This window comes from Taudactylus pleione, unplaced genomic scaffold, assembly GCF_031769625.1.
Source record: "Taudactylus pleione unplaced genomic scaffold, aTauple2 ptg000309l, whole genome shotgun sequence".
NCBI lineage: Eukaryota > Metazoa > Chordata > Amphibia > Anura > Myobatrachidae > Taudactylus > Taudactylus pleione.
The window spans coordinates 11892041-11914869 of record NW_028284710.1 but is presented as its reverse complement, the minus strand read 5'-3'; the positions used below and the strand labels follow the sequence as shown (position 1 = coordinate 11914869).

General features: G+C 45.5%; 1 protein-coding gene across 1 annotated transcript in view; it reads left to right on the top strand.

The window, feature by feature from the left end:
- Positions 1-22829, top strand: part of ADCY2 (adenylate cyclase 2) — a 1382785-nt gene that overhangs the window by 699774 nt on the left and 660182 nt on the right. Inside the window, exon 5 of the mRNA XM_088442287.1 lies at positions 21822-21970. Within this exon, the coding sequence (XP_088298413.1) occupies positions 21822-21970 (149 nt within the window). The remainder of the gene's footprint in view (positions 1-21821; positions 21971-22829) is intronic.

The following is a 22829-nucleotide window of genomic DNA, read 5'->3' as shown; positions in this document are numbered from 1 at the left end:
TTCTACATGCACCTGCTGAATAGCGAAAATGCCCAGAAATTTTGCGGGTCACGGAGAGCATCTCCTGCACGGCCTTGTTATTCTTAAAAATTATTTTCACCACCAAGTTAATAGTGTGAGCAAAACATAGGACGTGTTGGAATTCACCCAGCTGTAATGCTCTCACAATATTGGTGGCATTGTCAGAAATCACAAATCCAGAGGAGAGTCCAAGCGGGGTAAGCCATTTTGCAATGACTTCCCTGAGATTTTGTAAGAGGTTGTCAGCAGTGAAACCAGTTATACACAGAGTACACAAAAATATGTTACCATATACAATCCAGGCACAATGGTGATTTTTGCTATAATGGTACCTATAATTACCAAGCTGCTCCTAAATGTGATCTCATCTGATATCCCACCTTCCCATAAAAGTAAAATGACCTGGAATTGTCAGTACTTTAGATTCAAATGTCTCATTAGTTACAGTATACAATAAGTTGACTATCCAGACAAGGAGCGCTTACATAAGAATATAAACAATTTATTACATATAAATTAATAATAAAACAAGAATAAATAAATAAAAATACATTCATATAAACAGTATATAAAAGATATACACACATAATAAAATTCAGCTGGTAATTTGAGCAGTAATTGCTCTCACATAGGTTAAAACACAATCCAAATAATGGATACACCTTCGCAGTAGGTGTCTCAAGTATGTGTCAGTGTTAAACAACCTGTGCTCCAACACTTATGGCAAAGAGATGTGATAGTTTTGCAATCTCTATTAAGTTATTTTTATTTATTGCTGTAAAATAAATCCAGGTGCCAAAAAAGCTGTAAAAAATGAATGAAACTCATATAGACTTTCACACCAGAGTAGTTGATGTTAATACTTGAGCTGGAACATGATATCCGTATATTCTCTAGTATATAGCAGATATTTTCATTAGCGTAAGTGGACAGTTTGTAGCATAAGATCAACAATGTTTCAGACCTAGTAGTTTGAACTCATCGTCCATATTTATACATGGTCATAGGCCCCAACCAATATCAGGGTGAATGTATCTTACCACCGGCCGGCTGGTGGGAGCATGCAGCAATCTGTCAGTTGATTTTGGACAGAGCTCCATGATTACTGCTGGAGGACTTTGTGATGTTCCTTCATACTGCGGTCTCTAATCCCGGAAGGCACCCATTCTACAGCCAAAGCATAGTTGATAATGGAGCAGGAAATCAGCATGAGAGATGGAGGGATACCCTTTCACGTTTCTCCGTTGTATAACAAAGTGATTTCATTAGAGGGTAAGTCTCCCAGTGATCCTATGGATGTTTTTAAACTCTGATCCTCCAATAGTTGTCCAGTGTTAATTCATTAGGTAGTATAATAATAATAACAGCAGGTATATATCTATTTCAGCACCGATTATCTTAGATAGATACCTTGGTCAATACCATATGACCAAGGTATCTATCTAAGATGATTGGTGCAGAAATAGATATGTACCTGCTGTTATTGTTATATGTAAAACAAGAGTCTTATTATTTTGTTATATACTTTTTTATATATTGATGGTTTATTCCACGGGCACACATTCACACAGATTACCAGATGTACTAACTAATGAATTAGCATTGGACAACTATTTTTTTATTTTATGCCCAGGCATGACGATGGGCTTTTCCTTATCATGGGCAACAACTGTTTCCACTGGGGCCTGATTAACACAAAAAACATCCTCATCAACAACATCCTCATCATCAATATCCTTATTAGCATCAGCTACACAAATATCCTCCTCATCCTGGATATTCTGTCCTCATACCTGTGGTTAAGTGGACAGAAGCATCCTCAATTTCTATGTCAGCATGTTGACTTGTGAGGCTCATCAACCACATTTGCAGAGGATGCATAAGTGGTGGAAGGAGGCTCCTCCTCGAGTACAGTTTTTGAAAGGTCAGGTTCACACATGACACCCACCAACACACTTAGACTCTCCTCAGGGATTTGTGACATTTCTGAGTGCACAGTTGGTTCCTGTGCCTTAAAGATTTTCATTTCTTTGAAACATTTACAGGGACTTATATCATCATAAGAGGCAGAACCACCAGTCATAAATAAAGGCCAAGGCATTAGCCTTTCCTTGCCACTTCATGTGGTGAAAGGCATATTGCCAATTTTATGTCTTTCTGCAGCTAACTTTCCCATTGATGTTTTTTTATTTACCACTGTAAAAGATTGGTTCTTTGATTTTAGATGCCCTGATATAAGACCTGTATGCCCTTGGGCATTGGCTTTGGTAGCTGATGTAGACGGACTAGTATTGTCATGACTGGTGGCACTAGCAGCAGCTCCAGCACTAGTATGTGGTTCCTGCTCTCCTCTCAACTGATCATTCTCCATATCAACAAACACGAATGAAGTGGGGTACAGCACACACCTCAATTTGTATCAATTTTAAATATTACACTGCAGTATCAATGACCTAGTGTCACAATATTTTTTATGAATAAGAATAAGACACTGCGCTACCACTTACAGTGTCACAAGATTTTTTATGAATAATAAAAGAATAACACTGCGCTACCACTTACAGTGTCACAAGATTTTTTATGAGTGAAACACTGCGCTACCTTACAGTGTCACAAGATTTTTTATTAGTAAAACACTGCACTACCACTTACACTATCACAATATCTTGTATGAATAATAAAAGAATAACATACTGCGCTACCACTTGCAGTGTCACAAGATTTTTTATGAATAAGAAAAGAATAACACTGTTCTACCACTTCCAGTGTCACACTATTTTTTATGAGTAAAACACTGCGTTACCACTTACAGTGTCACAATATTTTTTACACTACGACTTATAGTGTCAGAATACGTGGATGATAAACTGCGGTCTAGCCGGCAGTGTCAGCGAACAATAATAGCGTAGCTAGCATACACAAAAACCCTGAAAAAAAAATAGTTTTTTATTTTTTCTGGAATGCTAATCTTATTTAACTTTTATTTATTTTACACTGGGGTAGAGCACCACTGTATGAGGAAGCAGCCCCTTTATGAACAGCACAGCACCCCTTTATGGACAACAAAGCATCTCCTGCGGAGTGCGGATGGACCACCTGCAGAGCCACAAATACGTGGATGATAAACTGCAGTCTGGTCAGCAGTGTCACCGGACAATCATTTTTTTTACACTTGTGAAGAACACCCCTAGAAGAGGCAGCAGCCCCTTTATGAACAACAAAGCACCCCTATGGAGTGCGGATGGACCACCTGCAGAGTCACAAATATGTGAATGATAAACTGTGGTCTGGCTGGCAGTGTCACCGAACAATAATTTTTTTTACACTGGGGAAGAGCACCCCTGGACGAGGCAGCAGCACCTTGATGAACAGCACAGTACCCCTTTATGGGAAACAAAGCACCCCTGCGGAATGCGGACGGACCACCTGCAGAGTCACAAATACGTGGATGATAAACTGAGGTCTGGCCAGCAATGTCACTGAACAATAATAGCATAGCTACTTGCAACAGTAGCACACACAAAAAAATGAAAAAAAAATATTTTTTTTTAATGTGGAATGATAATTCTTAATTTTAACTTTTTTCACACTGGGGAAGAGCACCCCTGGATTGAAACAGCACCCCTTTATGATTGACAGGACAACAGTGACACAGCAGCACCCCCCACTTTATGTACTGTAGCCCCAGTTCAACAACACTGCACCCTTGAACAACTACAGCACTGCACCCTTGAACAACAGAGAAGAACAGAGCCCCTTGATTGACAGGACAACAGTGACACAGTAGCACCCCCCACTTTAAGTACTGCAGCCCCATCCCGACAACACTGCACTTTTGAACAACAGAGAAGAACAGAGCACGTCTGTTCTGTACACTCTCCACAGCCAGAGTGAAAATGGTGCAGATCACCAGGACCTTTATAGAATCCAAAACCCGCAAGAATCTGACAGCAGAATGATGATGTTTTGCCTCATTTTGGATTCCGAGTTAGGCGGGAAAACCCGAGCAGGACTCAGATCCTACTCGGATCCCCTATGTTCGGGTGGGTCCAGTTCTTGGAGAACCGGACCCGCTGATTTCTAATAGAAATATACAGTGAAGACAGCCATTTAGCTTGGTTTACAATGAGGGATAGACATGTGAATTAAAATATTAAGGGTATATTTATACGTACTTGATATTTTTACATACCCATATCTTTAATCAAATAAATAGATATATTACTTCCATGGTCTGGGGTGTTAAAGGAGCCTGTGTACATTTTAAGATGATGTGTAGGACCAGATATGATGGAGGTATGATACTTCCAAATAAACATTTATATTAGCTAGCTGCTAAATTGGCCCATCTTAGAGAGTGACTATCGTCTAGAGATGAAGGCAAACAACCAGAGGCTGTAATCAAACACGCAGGGCTCCAATATACCCCTCTACAATTTTTGCTTGCCGCTGGCTTAATTCAAGGATATCCTCCATTTCTGATTCAAGCTAGGAATATGTGGCTTGCCGCACAATATCTCTCTGTGAAGTTAGGATTTGTCCCGGGCTCCCCTCTCTGGGACAATTCTGGCTTTCACAAATTATTGTTGTTGGAAGGTGGGAGCTTATGGAGACAATATGGGGTAGTGGTTGTGGGACAATTGTATGATGCAGGCGTTTACCAGTTTTGAAACCTTTCAATCAACTTATGGCCTAACAAATTCCTTTTACACCACTATATTCTTCAGCGGCATGTAATAGGTAAGCAGCTTGCAGGTGCTGCTCCTCAATTTTCCATCAGCCCTTTGAGATTGTACCTCCACTCTCTAAGTGCCCATAAATTTATAACTAAAGTTTACTCCTATTTGTTGAGTGGAGAGGCTAGGAACCCATTGCGAAGCCTACATTTTTAACAAGAATCTCATTTGGGTAAACTGGGAGGAGAATTAGTAAAGTACAGTATGTTGTTTTGGGTTCACCCCATAAAGCCACTGCATCAGCGAGATTCCAACAAATTCAGACAGTTATCCTACATAGGGATTACTAGACTCCAGTTAGGATGGGTAAACTATGGAGGGGAGCAAGTACTAATTGTCCTAAGTGTGAAACTCATGGGGCAGATTTTTGGCATCTGTTATGGGCCTGTCCTGAAATTTCCACATTTTACTGTTTAGTGGTAGACTGTATTATTAGAACAGAAGTACTTATTCCTATTCTTCATCCGGGGTGTCATGGCCAGGGTATTTCAGCATGGCGCTAGGCGGGTGTTACCTGTGAGGTCGTTGTGACGCGGGCTGTCTGGTGGCGGAGCTGGTGTCTGGCGGGGGGCTTTGGCTGCGCGTGTTGTTGTGCGGCCCTGTTGTCACTCTGCGCTGGTGAGGCCTGGCGGCGTCTCCGTTCCATTTGGCATGGGCGCCGCCATCTTGCCTTCTGGCCATGTGATGAGGCTGGCCAATCCTGGTGAGTCACATGTTCCCTCCGGCCAGTAACAGCACGGCATGGGGTATTTACTAAGGGTCAGTGCCTTCCTTCTTTGCCAGTGCAACGTGTATCTCAGCCTAGCTGAGAGGGAGTTCTCTGTGCTTTCCTGTTCCTGTGAATTCGCTGTCTGCCATTCTGCCTGTCAGCTCCTAGTTCCCACTGGACTACCCCGCTACCTCCATCACCCTTGCCCATACCTGAGTGCCTGAGCCTGCTGACATCCTGCGCTTCAGTTCACTATCTGCAAACCTGGCTTGATTATTTTCAGTTTCACTACCTGCACACCTGGACAGCTCTAATTGTTTCTACCTGGACATTAACCCTTTTGCTCCCACCACAGAACTCTTGTGCACATTTATATTTTCCTGGACTTTTATTTACTGCCACATTATATGTCTACTCAAGCACTTATTAAAAATCCTAGTTTTATTTTCAAATCTGCTTCTGTGATCGCTCCTGCTACTACCCCAGGTCCACAAGCAACCCAGAACATAACACGGGGATATGTATTTGGGATTGGCATGGAGGATTCTATGACTTCTGTGCTCCAGCAATACATTAACAATCTATGTATGTTGTCAAAGGTTTGCATAGCTAGATACTGGATGGCTTCTGTCATGTCTTCTTTCTCAGAATGGGTGACCCTAGTTAACTCAACTCTTAATCATGAGAGATTTTATATGATAGCAGAAAGTGTCTCCTGAAATTTGGAAAAATATGGTCAGGATGGTGGGTATCTCCTTATGCTTCGGAATCTAGTCATTCTACATGACTTTAGAGTCTTAGTTGCGCCTGGCATCTATTCTCCCTGTCTGCAGTGCTTGGGGGCTGCCCGGTGTGTCCGTAAGTGCTGGGCACGCCCCCAAGAGTGACGAAAAGGGGACGTCAGTGAGATGCCTGGATGTATCTGACTGTAAAAAGTAAACAAATAGTTAAATGTTAAAAAAAAGACGTGAGGTCACCTTCCAAAACACAACCAGCCCCAGACTTTTCAAACCCAGTCCTGGTTGACCAAGGGCCTGATTCAGTCCCCGCTCGCGAGCGCATAGCTCTAACCAGGATGGTTATTACTTCCCGACTGAAGGGCTCAGAAGCGGCTTCCTCTTTTGAAGGTCTGTGTCTGAGTGTTCATTGGCTGAGCAGGTCAGCCCCTGCCTCTCTCAGCCAATGAATGGCTACAGGGTAACTAAAGTTTATACTGCGGTTCCCATCATTGAGTTCAATGGAGGGAGCCATACATTGGCTGAGAGGTGGGGGCTGACCTCTGAATGCTCAGACATGGACCTTCAAAGGAGGAAGCCGCATCTGAGCGCTTAATTTGGTAAGTAATAATCATCCTGATTAGGATGGTTATTACTTTAGTGCAAGGGTCGCGTTTTTTGTTTTTTTGTTTTAAGAAGACCATGGATGCCTACTGGACAAGGGGACCACTCCAGGTAATATAGGTGTGTATGTGTGAATGTGTATGTATGGAATAAAACTTTACTGGGTACAGTGTGTATGTGTTTCTTTCAACATTTCTTTACAGATGAACTACAGGTCCCAGTGGGCCCTTAATGTCCTGCATGCTGGTACTTGTGGTTCTCCAAGTACCAGCATGAGGGGAAGGCTTGCTGGGACCTGCAGTTCTATCAGCCTAGGCTAGGGGTGCCCTGGAGAGGGAGACCCCTTTAATGGAGGGGTCTCCAATTCCCCAGTGATCCCTCACCTGGGCTGACTAGCAGACAGGGCTGGTGCTGCGGCTTGGGGGCCCAGTGATAGGGCTCCACTGGCTGTGGCATCAGTCCCCCGTTAGAAAGGGTCCAGGGCTGGTTCTGTGAATTACAGAGAGACCCTACAAAAATGTTTCCCTGTAATTCCAGAACCAGCACTGGTTCCCATAGCCTAGTGCTGGTTGAACTAAGTACAGGGAGACCCTACACAATTTTTTCCCTGTACTTAGTCAACCAGGACGGGGTTTGAAATGTCTGGGGCTGATTGTGTTTTGGGAGTGGACCTCATATCAATTTTTTTTACATTTAACTCTTTATTTGCATTTTACAGTCAGATACATGCAGGGATCTCACTGATGTCTGCATGTGTCTGTGTCAATCCGAACTGCTCATGCTCAAATCAAAAGCATGAAGCAGGTCTATTTATTTGGTGATTTGAAGTTCAATTTGAAGTCCAATTTGAGGACAATTTCAAATCGAGTGATAGTAAATAAGGATTTTGTGTGTTGGGCTATGTAAAAGTACCAATGATTTACTGATGTTTGATTTGAGGTCGATTTGACTAAAATTCAATTTGAAATTCGATTTTACATTTGATTTGGCCTTTAGTAAATACCCAAATGCAAAATCGAATGAAAATCGCACCTCAAATCACTCAAAATACAAAATCGACCTTTAGTAAATTTACCCCCTAGGGTGGTATGTAATAGGGTACAAGTTCTTGTGCAGGAACAAGCTCGTACCTTCTCGCACATTTTGAAAGGTGTGAGTTTGTCCCTAAACTCGCAAAAGTTATAGGGTGTGTGTTTGACTGGTATGCAGGTGCATGCAAGTTAAACTGCAGATAAACTTGTACCTTGTAATGTGACTTTCATTACAAGGAGTTAGATCAGTGAGATCCGTGCATGCTTCTCTATGTAAAAGCTGGTGAAATGTTTACATTTAAAAGGCACAACCAGAACCAGGCTTTGTGATCTGGTCCTGGTTGTGAAAATGTGGGGAAAAAATACGGATGGGTCCCTCATATTTTCAACAAGCAGCACCAGGCTCTGTGAGCTGGTCCTGGATGTGGAAACATGGGGGACATCTACTCATTGTCCACAAACAGCACTGGGCTCTTTCTAGTTTCAATGGTGGGAACCGTGAGGTTACTAAAGAGCATTCCCACCATTGAAGTCAATAGGGGTGAACCGCTCATTGACTGAGAGAGGTGGAGGCTCACCTCTATCAGCCAATGAACTTTCAGCCAATTCAAAGTACCTTCCTTAAAGGATGGTACTATGGGCCTGATTCACTACCGAATGCAATTGTGATTGCAATAGTGATTAGGCACGCAGTTCAACTGCGACAGTATGCTAATCCATTGCGATCGCTATGCCGCTGCAGCACTACATAAGGATGCCCACTTTACCTTATGCACAACTGTAATGTTTAACAAGACTGTGAAACCATCAATACAATCGAGTACTATCACAGCCTCACGCACACTTGCACAAGCTCTGACCTTACTGAGAAATTACTAGCTTCATCGCACGCTATGAGTACTCAGGCTGCTCAGGCATCGCAGTGGAAAATTTCTGCATGCCCATGCAACAGTGTTCAAATGCACTGGCACGCCTACATTTCCCCGACCACCCCGTCACCTCCAGTTTGTGCATGCACATTGCGATGCATACACATGCGCTGTATGCAACAATCGGTCGATTGCGTGCGTAATTGCAGTTGTGAACAGTAATGAATCAGGCCCTATGTCCGGTGGTTTCACATTTTATTTTTATTGTAAGAAGACCATGGATGCCTACAGGGAACGAAGAGGACCGGAATCAATCGGTAGGAGAAGGGGACAGATCGGTGCTAGGGGCATGATAAGTATAGAGGGCTTCATTCAGAGGCGACCGTACAGTCTACGACCGCACGGCCATCTCAATGTTTGTCCAGTGCGCATGCCGGCTCCTTCGTGCGCATGCGTGAGACCCGCTATGACCGACAGCGCCAGTCGTAGCGGGTCTCTTTCCAAAGGGGGCGAGCTGTCGATGTTGATTGACAGCTCACCCCGTTTGGAAGGCGGGCCGGGGGGGGGTGGCAGCCCAAACGGAGGAGTTCCCATGGGAACGCCTGCTGTTTGGGGGAGGCCCCACTGACATCACTAGTGATGTCAGTGGAGAGCTTCCGGCTCTGACAGAGCCAGAAGCTCTCCGGGGCTTACGACAAGTGAGACCCTACCCTAGGGTCTCGTCGTAAGCCCCGATGGTCGCAACCATCACCCTAGCAGTCGTTAGAGCTGTGGGTGTAAACCCACAGCCTAATGACCGAAACAGAGGCGGCTGGTCAGGATGCAAGCGGCCGCCCAGTTTCTGAGCGACTGCTTGCATCCTCCGACCACCTCTGAATGAGGGCCATAGTGTGAGTGCAGGTGAGTGTGAATGAGTTAATTAATGAGTGCATGTGCAATAAAATACTAAATCCTACAATGTATGTTCCTATTTTATCTATTTTTTACACAATCAACTCGGCACCCACCATCCAGGGATGCTGGTAATAGCCTTAGGCTCTCAGCCCAGGCCAGGGGTGCACTAGAGAGGGGGGACCCCTTTATTAGGGGTTCTCCACCTCCCCAGGAAACCCCAGCCAGGGCTGATAGCCTAAGCTATTTCCGGCATTCATCACCCCACGCTATTAGCGTGGGGTGATGAATGCTTTGACCCGGGGGACCCCGTGAAGTAGGACCCACAGCTGCAGCATTACAGCCCAGTTAAAAAGGTTCCGGTGCTGATTGTGGATAATATGGTGGACCCCTACTCATTTTATCCCCTGTATTTCCAAAAGCAGTCTCGGCTCGCAGAGCCTGGTGCTGGTTGTTGAAAATATGGGGGACCCCTACATATTTCCCCCCCATATTTTCACAACCAGGACTGGCTAACACAACCCGGTGCTGGTTGTGCTTTTATGGGGGAACCCCATTTAATTTTTATTTTATTTTAACATTTTACAAGTTTTTACACACAGAAGCATGCACGGATCTCACTTTTCTATGCATGCGTCTGTCTAACTCACACCTGCTTAGGCTAAAGACACTAGCCTGAAGCAGGTCTATTATTTTATGAGTTTCAGTAACTCTATGTGAGTCGCACTCTCTTACATTGGCCGAGTGGTATGTTGCATCAACCTCTGGATAGCGCCATACTCACACTTTTAAAGAACTTGCACCATAAAACATTCTTCCCCAAGGTCATTAAGCCAACCTCTTACCTGCCAATGGGCTGTGTAAACACTGACATTTTTTTATTTACATTTTTTTGTATATTTTATTTGTTTTTATATTAGCATTCCCTCTATTGTATACACTGAAAATAAAGGATGAGGGCTGCTGAATAGTGAAGCATGAGAAAATGTGCATAATTACTAGGGGTGATCGGGTTCAGATTTCTGAAATCCAAACCCCCCCGAGCCCCCCCTGATCCGAGGCCGATCCGAGTCAGGCTCGACTTTTCCCGCCTGACTCGGATCTGAAATCGAGGCAAAATGTCATCATCCCGCCTTCCGGGTCTCGCGGGTTTTGGATCCTATATAAGGTACCCGCGTTGGCGCCATTTTCTCACTTGGCTGTGGACAGTGAAGAGGGAGGGTGGGAGTTAGGGCTTGCTGGGCTGTGTAGTGTAGTGCAGAGTAGTGTTGTGCTGTGCTGTGCTGTGCTGCGCTGTGCTGCTGTTGTCCATAGGGGCTGTGTCCACTACTTCAAAGTCCATAGGGGCTGGCTGTGTTGTGCTGTGCTGCTGTTGTTAATAGGGGCTGTGTCCACTACTTCAAAGTCCATAGGGGCTGGCTGGCCTGTGTTGTGCAGTCAGTTGTCCACTCCAAAGTCCTGTGCAGTGTAACAGTCCTAAAGGGGTGCTGTAGTGTTGTCCAGGGGGTGCTGTGTCCATCAGGGGTGCACCCCCCAAGTGCTAAAAAAAAAAAAAAAAAATTCTGTGTTTGTGAATTGTGTGCGCAGTAGCCGCACGTGCTTCAACAAAGTAGTGCCAAGCGTGCGCCTGTGTCATAAGTAAAGGGCCGGCTGGCTTGACCGTTAAAGGGTGCTGTAACCCCCAAAGTACACTCCAAACCAAATAAAAAAATATTTTCTGTGTTTGTGAATTGTGTGCGCAGTAGCCGCACGTGCATCAACAAAGTAGTTCCAAGCGTGCGCCTTTGTCATAAGTAAAGGGCCGGCTGGCTTGACCATTAAAGGGTGCTGTAACCCCCAAAGTACACTCCAGTCCAAACCAAATAAAAAAATATTTTCTGGTTTTTTGAATTGTGTGCGCAGTAGCCGCACGTGCATCAACAAAGTAGTGCCAAGCGTGCGCCTGTGTCATAAGTAAAGGTCCAGCTGGCTTGACCATTAAAGGGTGCTGTAACCCCCAAAGTACACTCCAAACCAAATAAAAAAATATTTTCTGTGTTTGTGAATTGTGTGCGCAGTAGCCGCACGTGCATAAACAAAGTAGTGCCAAGCGTGCGCCTGTGTCATAAGTAAAGGGCCGGCTGGCTTGACCGTTAAAGGGTGCTGTAACCCCCAAAGTAAACTCCAAACCAAATAAAAAAATATTTTCTGTGTTTGTGAATTGTGTGCGCAGTAGCCGCATGTGCATCAACAAAGTAGTGCCAAGCGTACGCCTGTGTCATAAGTAAAGGGCCGGCTGGCTTGACCGTTAAAGGGTGCTGTAACCCCCAAAGTACACTCCAAACCAAATAAAAACATTTTTTCTGTGTTTGTGAATTGTGTGCGCAGTAGCCGCACGTGCATCAACAAAGGAGCAGCGCCAAGCGTGCGCCTGTGTCCCATAAGTAAAGAGCAGGCTGGCTCAATTCTTAAAGGCTGGTGTAACCCACAAAGTGCACTACTCTCCAGCAAAAATAAAAAAATATTTTCTGTGTTTGTGTGCGCCTTAGACCGCACGTATATATCAAATCGATATAACATAAATGGAGGACCAAACTTTCTCAGATAAAAATAAAATAGAGAAAGATCAAGAACCACTTCCTCCTAGTGCTGAAGCTGCTGCCACTAGTCATGACATAGACAATAACATGCCATCAACGTCGTCTGCCAAGGCCGATGCCCAATGTCATAGTAGAGGGCACATACAATCCCAAATGGCAAAGTTCAGGAAAATGACCTTGAAAAAAACATTTAAATCATCTGAAGAGAAACGTAAACTTGCCAATATGCCATTTACGACACGGAGTGGCAAGGAATGGCTAATGTCTTTCCCTATGTTCATGACTAGTGGTTCAGCTTCACATGACGATGGAAGCCCTCATCCCAATTAAAAAAATCAAAAGAGTTAATCTGGCAAAAGCACAGCGAAGAACTGTGCATTCTAAGAAGATATCACAAATCCCCAAGGAGAGTCCAAGTGTGGTGGTGGTTGCGATGCCTGACCTTCCCAGCACTGGACGGGAAGAGGTGGCTCTTTCCACCATTTGCACGCCCCCTGCAAGTGCTGAAAGGAGCACCCACAGTCCACTTGCTGATATGCAAATTGAAGATGTCACTGTTGAAGTACAACAGAATGAGGATACTGGTGTAGCTGGCGCTGAGGAGGAAGTTGGCGAGGAGGATTCTGATGGTGATGTGGTTTGTTTAAATCAGGCTCCGGGGGAGACAGTTGTTGTCCGTGGGATGAAAAAGCCCATCACGGTCATGCCTGGGCAGAAGACCAAACATTCCACCTCTTTGGTCTGGCAATATTTCTATCCAAATCCGGACAACAACTGTCTTGCCATATGTACCATATGTAAAGGTGAAATAAGTAGGGGTAGGGACGTTAACCACCTAGGAACATCCTCCCTTATACGGCACCTGCAGCGCGTTCATAAAAAATTACTGTCAAGTTCAGAAACTTTGGCTAAGACCGTAAGCAGTCCAGGGACACCTAAATCCCGTTGTCCTGTTGTATCCAAGCGCCTGCAAACCACACCGTCAACTCCCTCCTCGTCAATTTCCTCCTTAGTCAGGATCGGAAGTAGTCCTGCAGGCCATGTCACTGGCATGACTGACTCTCCTATCCGGGATGCCTCCGGAGGATCCTGCATTGCTACGCCTCCTGCTGCCGCTGCTGCTGTTGCTGCTGCAGGGAGTTGTTCATCATCCCAGAGAGGAAGTAGGAACACCACTACTTTTTCTAAACAATTGACCCTCCAACAGTCCTTAGCGAGGAGGATGAAGTACGACAGCAGTCATCCTGAAGCAAAACATATAACTGAGGCCTTGACTGCTATGTTGGTGTTAGACGTGCATCCGGTATCCACCATTAGTGCAGTGGGATTTAGACAATTGATGGAGGTAGTGTGTCCCCGGTTCCAAATCCTGTCTAGATTCCACTTCACTAGCCAGGCGATACCGAGACTGAACAGAAACATCAGAAAAAGTGTCCTCAGTGTCCTGAAAAATGCTGTTGGACCCAATGTCCACTTAACCACGGACATGTGGACAAGTGGAACAGGGCAGACTAAGGACTATATGACTGTGACAGCCCACTGGGTAGATGTATCACCTTACGCAGCAACAGCAGCAGCGTCACCAGTCACAGCATCTCAGAAACGCCAGCTCGTTCCAAGGCAGGCTACGCTGTGTATCACCGGTTTCAGTAAGAGGCACACTGCCGACAACCTCTTAGAGAAACTGAGGGAAATCGTTGCCCAGTGTCTTACCCCACTTAGACTCTCCTGGGGATTTGTGATATCTGACAACGCCACCAATATTGTGCGGGCATTACATCTGGGCAAATTCCAGCACGTCCCATGTTTTGCTCACACAATAAACTTGGTGGTGCAGAATTTTCTGAAAAGTGACAGGGTCGTGCAGGAGACGCTTTGGGTGGCCCGAAAAATTTCTGGCCACTTTCGCCATTCAGCGACTGCGTGCCGAAGACTGGAGCGCCAGCAAACACTCTTGAACCTGCCCAGCCATCACCTGAAGCAAGAGGTTGTGACAAGGTGGAACTCAACCCTCTATATGCTTCAGAGGATGGAGGAGCAGCAAAAGGCCATACAAGCCTATACATCCACCTATGACATAGGCAAAGGAGGGGGTATGCACCTGACTCAAGCGCAGTGGAGAATGATTTCCATTTTGTGCAAGGTTCTCCAGCCCTTCGAACTTGCCACACGTGAAGTCAGTTCAGACACTGCCAGCTTGAGTCAGGTCATTCCCCTCATTAGGCTTTTGCAGAAGCAGCTGGAGAAAGTGAAGGAGGAGCTAAGATGGAGCGATTCCGCTCGGCATGTGGGACTTGTGGATGAAGCCCTTCATTCGCTTTGCCAGGATTCCAGGGTGGTCAATCTGTTGAAATCAGACCACTACATTTTGGCCACCGTGCTCGATCCTAGGTTTAAAGCATATGTGGTGTCTCTCTTTCTGGCCGACACAAGCCTGCAGAGGTGCAAAGACCTGCTGGTGAACACACTGTCAGCTGAAGCGGAACGTGACATGTCAACAGCTCCTTCTTCATTTTCTCCCGCAACTGGGGCTGCCAGGAAAAAACTTAGCTATCCTAAGCAACCCGCTGGCAGTGATGCAGGGCAGGCAGGACCAAGTATGGACATCTGGTCCGGACTGAAGGACCTGGCAACAATTTCTGACATGTCTACTGTCACTACATATGATACTGTCACCATTGACAGAATGGTGGAGGATTACATCGGTGACAGCATCCAAATAGGCATGTCAGACAGGCCATTCCTGTACTGGCAGGAAAAAGAGGAAATTTGGAGGCCCCTGTACAAACTGGCTCTATTTTACCTGAGTTGCCCCCCCTCCAGTGTGTACTCCGAAATAGTGTTTAGTGCAGCCAGGAACCTTGTCAGCGAAAGGCGTAGGAGGTTGCTTCCACAAAATGTGGAGAAGATGATGCTCATCAAAATTAATTATCAACTCTTCCAGGGAGACCAGCCTCCAGAACGTACAGAGGGACCTGTGGTTGTGGATTCCAGCGGGGACGAATTAATACTCTGTGAGGATGAGGATGTACACAACACTGAAGAGGGTGAGGAATCGGTGGATGAGGAGGATGAGGACGACATCTTGCCTCCGTAGAGCCAGTTTGTGCAGGGACAGATTAATTGCCAGCTTGTTTTGTGGGGGCCCAAACGAACCAATCATTTCAGCCACAGTCGTGTGGCAGACCCTGGCGCTGAAATGATTGCTTTGTTAAAGTGTGCATATCCTGTTTATACAACATAAGGGTGGGTGGGAGGGCCCAAGGACAATTCCATCTTGCACCTCTTTTTTTTCTTTGCATTATGTACAGTTTGGGGCCTAGTTTTTCAAACTGCCATCCTGTCTGCCACTGCAGTGTCACTCCTAGATGGGTCACGTGTTTGTGCCGCCCACTCGTGTCGCTTAGCATAGTCATCCAGCTACCTCGGTGCAACCTTTTGGACATAAAAACACTATTGTGAGGTGTGAGATGTTCAAAATAGACTGGAAATTAGTGGAAATTAAGGTTATTGAGGTTAATAATAGCATAGGAGCAGAAAAACCAACACATTCTGTGATTTTAGCTGTTTTTATGCTTTTTTAAAAAAAAATACAGATCCAAAACACAAAACCAAGAACCCAAAACACGGAAGGGTGGTTTTGGCAAAACCAATCCAGATCCAAAACACAAAGAAAGATCCAGATCCAAAACCAAAACACGAAAAGGGGCCGGTGCACACCCCTAATAATTACCAATTCAATGTTTATTTGCTCACAAAGAAAAGCAGCATTAACAGTAATGGTCACCTTTGCTGACATTGGGCCTGATTCAGAGCCACTCGTAAGCGGCCGCTCGTTCGCTCCGAGCGATGTTTGCCCAACTGCGCATGCGTATGGATCATTATACGCATGCACGAACCAGTCAGTGCGGTCGAAATTCATGTGCTCGCAAAATAGCGAATGCCTGATAATTTGAGTGACAGGAGTAGGCGTATGTGGGTGGTAACGGGGGAAGGTGCTTGAAAACGGGGAGTGGAGGCGTGCTTAAAGATCAAAACGGGCGTTTTATGGGTGTGCATAATTTAAATAGCAGCGTCATTGACCACGTCACTTGGTTATTTTATAGCCAGAACTGCTCGCAAAATTGTGGTAGCAAAAACCAACCCCAAGAATAGCGAGCAGTTCATACCCTGGTCGATGTACTCGATTAATCTAATAAATAGCGGACATGACGTAGGATGCGAGCGGCCAGGGGGCGTATTTTTTTAAAAAACGACCGCAAGTTTTGTTCGCTCATTCAGACCTAGAGGCGTGAACAGACCGCAAACAGCGAACGGTTGATTTGAATAGCCACCCCTATTTTCTGGACGAGCGAGCGCTAATTGCGTCCGGCTCTGAATCAGGCCCATAGTTCCTGATTCTGAATCGCGAACAACTCACAATGTGCACGAATCTTGCAGATTTCAGCACACTGCGCATGCCAAGGACAAAAAATTGGCTTCCACACATGTGCAGGATAAGGTATATGCACACAAACAGAGTTCACTAGCGTGTACAGGTTACTTGTAGGTGGAGTGTAATACCCTGCTATGCAAGGGACTACTTATGACACTGCAGGTTAAATTTACTAAAGTGAGAGTTTTTAGAAGTGAAGATGTTGCCTATAGCAACCTATCAGATTCTACTTAACATTTAACTAGCACCTTCTAGAAGTAACCAGCTAAAATCTGATTGGTTGCTATGGGCAACATCTCCAATTCTAAAAACTCTCACATTAGTAAATATACCCGAGTGTCTCACTAAAGGTTATGCACATGCCATTACACCAGCAGACCACTTACTGCAGTTCCCAGTGGCAGTTGGAAGCAGGTGGAAGTAGGTCCAGGAGAAGTGTGAGGGAGGAGGTGAGGCAGTAAAACGTGGTGTCAGACAGAAGACACTGAGGGGGAGATGTATGATCACTACCCTTTTCCCATTATTTGTTAGGACTTGCTTTGCCCATTTAGCCAATGGCTGGAGATAGAGTCATGGGGATTACCCTTTTCCCATTATTTGTTAGGACTTGCTTTGCCCATTTAGCCAATGGCTGGAGATGGAGTCATGGGGATGAGACAGGAGAGACAAAGCTGGGATGAAGCTGGAGAGACACATGGGTCTGTACTTACTAAGGAGGGATTGGGGGCCCCAATAACATGAGTTTGCTGGGCCCGAGGATATCTGTTGCCAGCCCTGATTGAAGAATATAAAAGTAGCTCCAAATATATATGGCCACTCCTCTGCATCAGTCTTTTCTGTGTATAATGAAACAATTAAAATGAAACAATTACCCTAGAGCCACAGTTGGCATGAGTAATAGTATTAGTGAGAGATAAGATATAAAATAGTTTCTATATATTAATGGTGGTAGATTTATGTGGCATAAAGCCACGGGACTTATATGAACTAATGACAATTAACTGATGACAGGCATATTGCTAGGCAGGTAATCAGCCTCCTGATTTAATGAGAAGCTTGGCCTACATAAGGCACACATGTAAGAGATCTAGCCACATTTGGGTAAGTTCAATAAGGGAACAATGATGGACGAAAGTACCAGTTTTATCACAGTATTAAATATGAAGCAGAGTTTAAGCTCCAACAGTTTAGCAAAATATTTGTAAATGTTTCTGAATGACCATCCAGCCAAGGAGTACTATGTAAATAAATCATTTGGGGGCAGATATATTAACCCCTGAAGCGGCATCAGCACATGTTATGTGCACTGATACAGCTTCTCCCCATGCATGAGATCCCGCGCATGTTCAGTGGAGCCGGGCGGAAGTGAGACACAGTGCATCAGCTCTAGGCTGATGAACTGTGGGCTCTAGCAGGGATTGTCGGAGGGGAGAGTTTTCACTCCCCCGCTCCGGCCGATGAGATGTTAATATTTCTCATTGTTAGTGCTTCCTGCTTCACCTCTTTCACAATAAGTGCCGCTATAATACATCTACTCAATTGTGCTATATCGACTTGGGAACATGTGAACCTAACTGTACAATGACTTAAAATATTAAAGGGGCCTATCCATTAGCAGATAAATTTGAACGATGAACGATTTATCGTTCAGTCGTTCAATTTATCTGCTAATGGATAGGCTCTGAACGATCAAAATGCGCACTCCCGCGGGCTGACAAATTTGGACTTTTGTCTCTCCAACATGTTGGTCAATTATCGTTTATCGTTGACAGATATTAGAAATATCTGTCAACGACGAACGATTTTTTAATGAAAATGAATAGAAACATTAAAAAAATATCCACTCCCAGAATGATGTTATGCAAAATCATTCGTCGTTTGAAAAAATCTGTCATCTACATGACAGATATCTGTCACAGCAGCCCCAGGAATTTTCAAAAGATAAATCTTTTGTCTTTCATCTTTTGAAAAGATCTGCTAACGATCTGCCCCTATATTCATAGATTTTGTATCCGTGATGAAAAGAAAGAGGAAAACTTTGCTGTGTTTTCATAATAATCAGTAAGAGTAATAGTTATCCAATAAGGCAGTGGTTCCCAAACTGGATGCCGTGGCACCCTGGCTTGCCATGGAGCACATGCAGGGGTGCCACGGGTTGGAGGGCCAGAACCAAATCAAATTATTTATAGCCAAAGGGATGAGTACCCGCCAGCACTGGTTTTGCCTATCATCAGATATGTGGACAAGCAGAAGACGATGACAGGTAAGCACAATTTACTTAATTTTATATATTTTTTTGTGAATTTCTCAATAATTACCTAGGGGTACTGTGAAAAAATACTGATAGTCTAGGGCACCGTGATTCAAAAAAGTTTGGGACCCACTGCAATAGGGAGATTGTGTAAAATATGAGGCATAATTATAATCTGTTCCCCTGTAACAAATATATAGACTGTATAGATTTCTATATACAAGCTGTTGCTGCAATTTTCATGCAAATTGAATTTCGAGGTGGAAAAAAAAGTTTTGCAGATGTTCTAACCATAACATTTTCAAGTTCCACTTTTTCTTTGCATACATCACAATTTCTGTTTGTCATAAATTATTGCAAAAGTACATACAAAATATGTGTATACTGTAAGTAGCAGAGCCTGACACATAGTGACATGCATATGCCTCTGCATCGGCAGTATACAGTATGCATACCTCTCAACATTTGAGTCTCCGAGGTCGGGACTTCAGCGCGCCGAATGCGTGCGCCCCCAAAAAAGGGCGTGACATTATAGGGGATTTGTGATGAATTGCATGAACCTGGTGGCACGCCCCTTTTTCACATCACTAATGGGCGTGCCCAGCATCTCCGAGATGCTGGGCTGCCCATGAGATTACTCCCCGCACTGTGAATAGATGCCGTGCGCATGTGCACAGGATGTATTCTCTATCTGCTCACCCGCTGAGCAGAAGTGCGTGCTCCCCCCAACTTCCCCACTACCATGGAACACTGCAGTCCGTGGGTGGGACAGCGGGACAGTCCCAAAAACAAGGGACTGTCCCTCTGAATGCAGTTTGGAGGTATGCAGTATGTGCCTAATTTATCAGAAGCATGCATTCGCTCCTACAAAAGATATGCTTTCTAAAAGGCATGCATGCTTGTTTCTGCAGGTCTGCATGAGCAGCATTGGCGTAAATACCCTTATATTGTAGTACTCAGCCTATGTCAGACCTAACTTTCCCTGTTGCTTTCCATCACTCCATTTGTAAGAGTCAAAAGTGTCAGGTTGGTGCAGGTCTGTAATCATGCATTACCTTATATTTGATTCACTATTTTCTAGCAACTTAAATGACCCCCTCTAACTCTCTCCCTTCCACCAGGTTCGTGCAATTCATCACAAAACCCCTATAATGTAATTCAGTACACATTCATAGGGGCACAGATTCCCTAAAATGCAGCACATGCATCCTTTAATAAAGCACACATGCCCTGTAATGTAACACACAAGCCTGGTAAATGAGCACACATCTCCAGTAAATCAGCACACTTCCTTTGGTACAAATTGCCTGTAATTTATCACACATTTACCCACGTACAGGAGCCATCAGTGTGCTAGAGCAGCCATTTTCTTGTAGCACTCATCCTTCTAGCCAGTGCTTCCTAGGGATGGATATCCATGGTCGATGTTTGCCGAGCATCAATGTTTTTCTTCCCATGTTAGGACCTGATTCAGACCCGCTTGCGAGCGCTGAGCGCTCGAAAGAGGGTCGATGTTGCCCAAGTGCGCATGCGCACGACGGAGGCGGCTCTGTCGTGCGCATGCGCGAGACCCGAATAACGACGGCCAAGCCGTCGTTATGGGTTTCGCACCAAAGGGGGCTGTCGATGGTGCCCCGGTGGGCGTGGCTGCCCAGACGGAGGCGTTCCCATCACTAGTGATGTCAGTGGGAGTGCTTTTGGCTCTGATGGAGCCAAAAGCACTCTAGGGCTTGCGGCAGCGAGACCCTACCTTATGGTCTCGTCGCAAGCCCGATGGTCGCGATGGTCTTGACCATCGCGACCATCATTTTGGCCACTCGCTATAGCTGTGGGTGGTCACCCACAGCTATGCGAGTGGCCAGGAGGCCGCTCCAAAAAGGAGGAGGGACGGCCCTGATTCAGAGCGAGCGTAGGGTAGGGTCTCACTTGTCGTAAGCCCCGGAGAGCTTCTGGCTCTGTCAGAGCCGGAAGCTCTCCACTGACATCACTAGTGATGTCAGTGGGGCCTCCCCCAAACGGTAGGCATTCCCATGGGACCGCCTCCGTTTGGGCTGCCACCCCTCCGGCCCGCCTTCCAAACAGGGCGAGCTGTCAAACAACATCGACAGCTCCCCCCCTTTGGATCGAGATCCGCTACGACCAGCGCTGTCGGTCATAGTGGGTCTCACGCATGTGCACGACGGCGCCATCGTGCGCATGCTCTGTGGGGGGCCATCGACCTGGTCCGAGCGCATCGGCGCTAATGACCGGGTCTGAGTGACCCCCATTGACCTTAAACATATTGTTTGTGTCACTTACTTGGAAAGGACATGGTAACCGTCTGCAATGTGCATGGATTCTAACAGTACAAAGTCAATAATCACAATATCAACAACACTAGAATGGTGACATGGGCCACCATGTCGACAGGCATCATGTCGACATCCTCAGAATGTCGACATGTGCACAATGTCAACATCTGAAATGTCACCCTATAAAATGTAAACTTTCACAGAATGCTGACGGCTAGGGTTAGGCGCTTCTGAAAGGGTTAGTGTTAGGCTGTTAGGGGGAGGTTTGGTTAGGCACTAGGGGGAGGGTTAGGGATTATGGATAGGGCTAAAATACTCACCTAAACCACTGCTCCGTCAGAGGTCTGTGGTGAAAGTGATGGTCACATAAACGCCGGGACCCAGAAGCTTTGCTGGAGCCCCTGCAGCCGTTGGGACCAGGTAAGTGACCACAGGGTCACCAGAGACGTTAGGTCGACATGTCATCCATGTAGACATGCTAAGCATGCCAACATTTTAACAATGTCGACATCCTCATCCTTACGTCATCCGTACTGATCATGCTAAAAATACACTAGTTACAGTATATTTCTGTAATCTCTGAGAAAACTTTGTGAGATATGCAACTTTTTTCTTCTATTCTAGGAAGTTTGCAAACTTAAATATTGCTTAATGTTTTTATCTTGTAGGAGCGCCTTCTTCTTTCCTTACTTCCTGCCCACATTGCTATGGAAATGAAATCAGAAATCATTCAGAGACTGCAAGGACCTAGGGCTGGACAACTGGAAAATACAAATAACTTTCATAACCTTTATGTGAAAAGACACACCAATGTGAGGTATGTTTGGGTAGCTTGGATGTAACTTTTCAACATACTGAATATCCTAAAAAAACATTACAATATAATGGATACACTTTCTTTCATTGTGAATATTGGCAGGCTTTCAAACTCAGGGCCTGATTCAGAGCCGGACGCTCTTTGTGATGTCAGTGGGGCCGGCCCCAGACGGTAGGCGTTCCCATGGGAACGTCTCCGTCTGGGCAGCAACGCCCCGGCACGCCCACCAAAGGGGGCGTGCTGTCACTTAACATCGACAGCACGCCCCCTTTGTAGCGAGACCCATAGCGACGGCTTGCCAGTCGCTATGCGGGTCTCGCGCATGCGCACGACGGAGCCGGCTCCCTCGTGCGCATGCGCACTTGGCCAACATCGACCTGCGAATCAGGTCCTCAGGTTACTACGCACAACTAAATATGACAGCATAACATACAATGTGTAAGTTTTGGAGTAAATCAGCTGCTTTGGACTGATAGTGGTGGATTGTATCCATACACAAGTCACTCATATTGTCGTTATGGACTGAGGGCCTCATTCAGCTTGGATCGTAAGTCTGCATTCGGATGCACCCGGCTGATATTTGCGCTGTGCGCATGAGTACAAGTCGCAGTGTGCGTGTGCGAACCGGTTACTGAATCGTGAATGCGAACGCAGTGGCTACGCAGACCCATCCCGAACTGATTGACAGAAAGTGCCGTTTGTGGGTGGAGAGTGGGGGTGGTCAAAGAAATGTAGGTGTGCCAGTGCATTTGAACACTGTTACAGGGGCGTGCATAATTAAGCCCCTACGATGGCATATGCATCCTGAACTCAAGACAACGACAGGAAGCTTAGAAATTTCTGAGACAGGTCAGCTCAA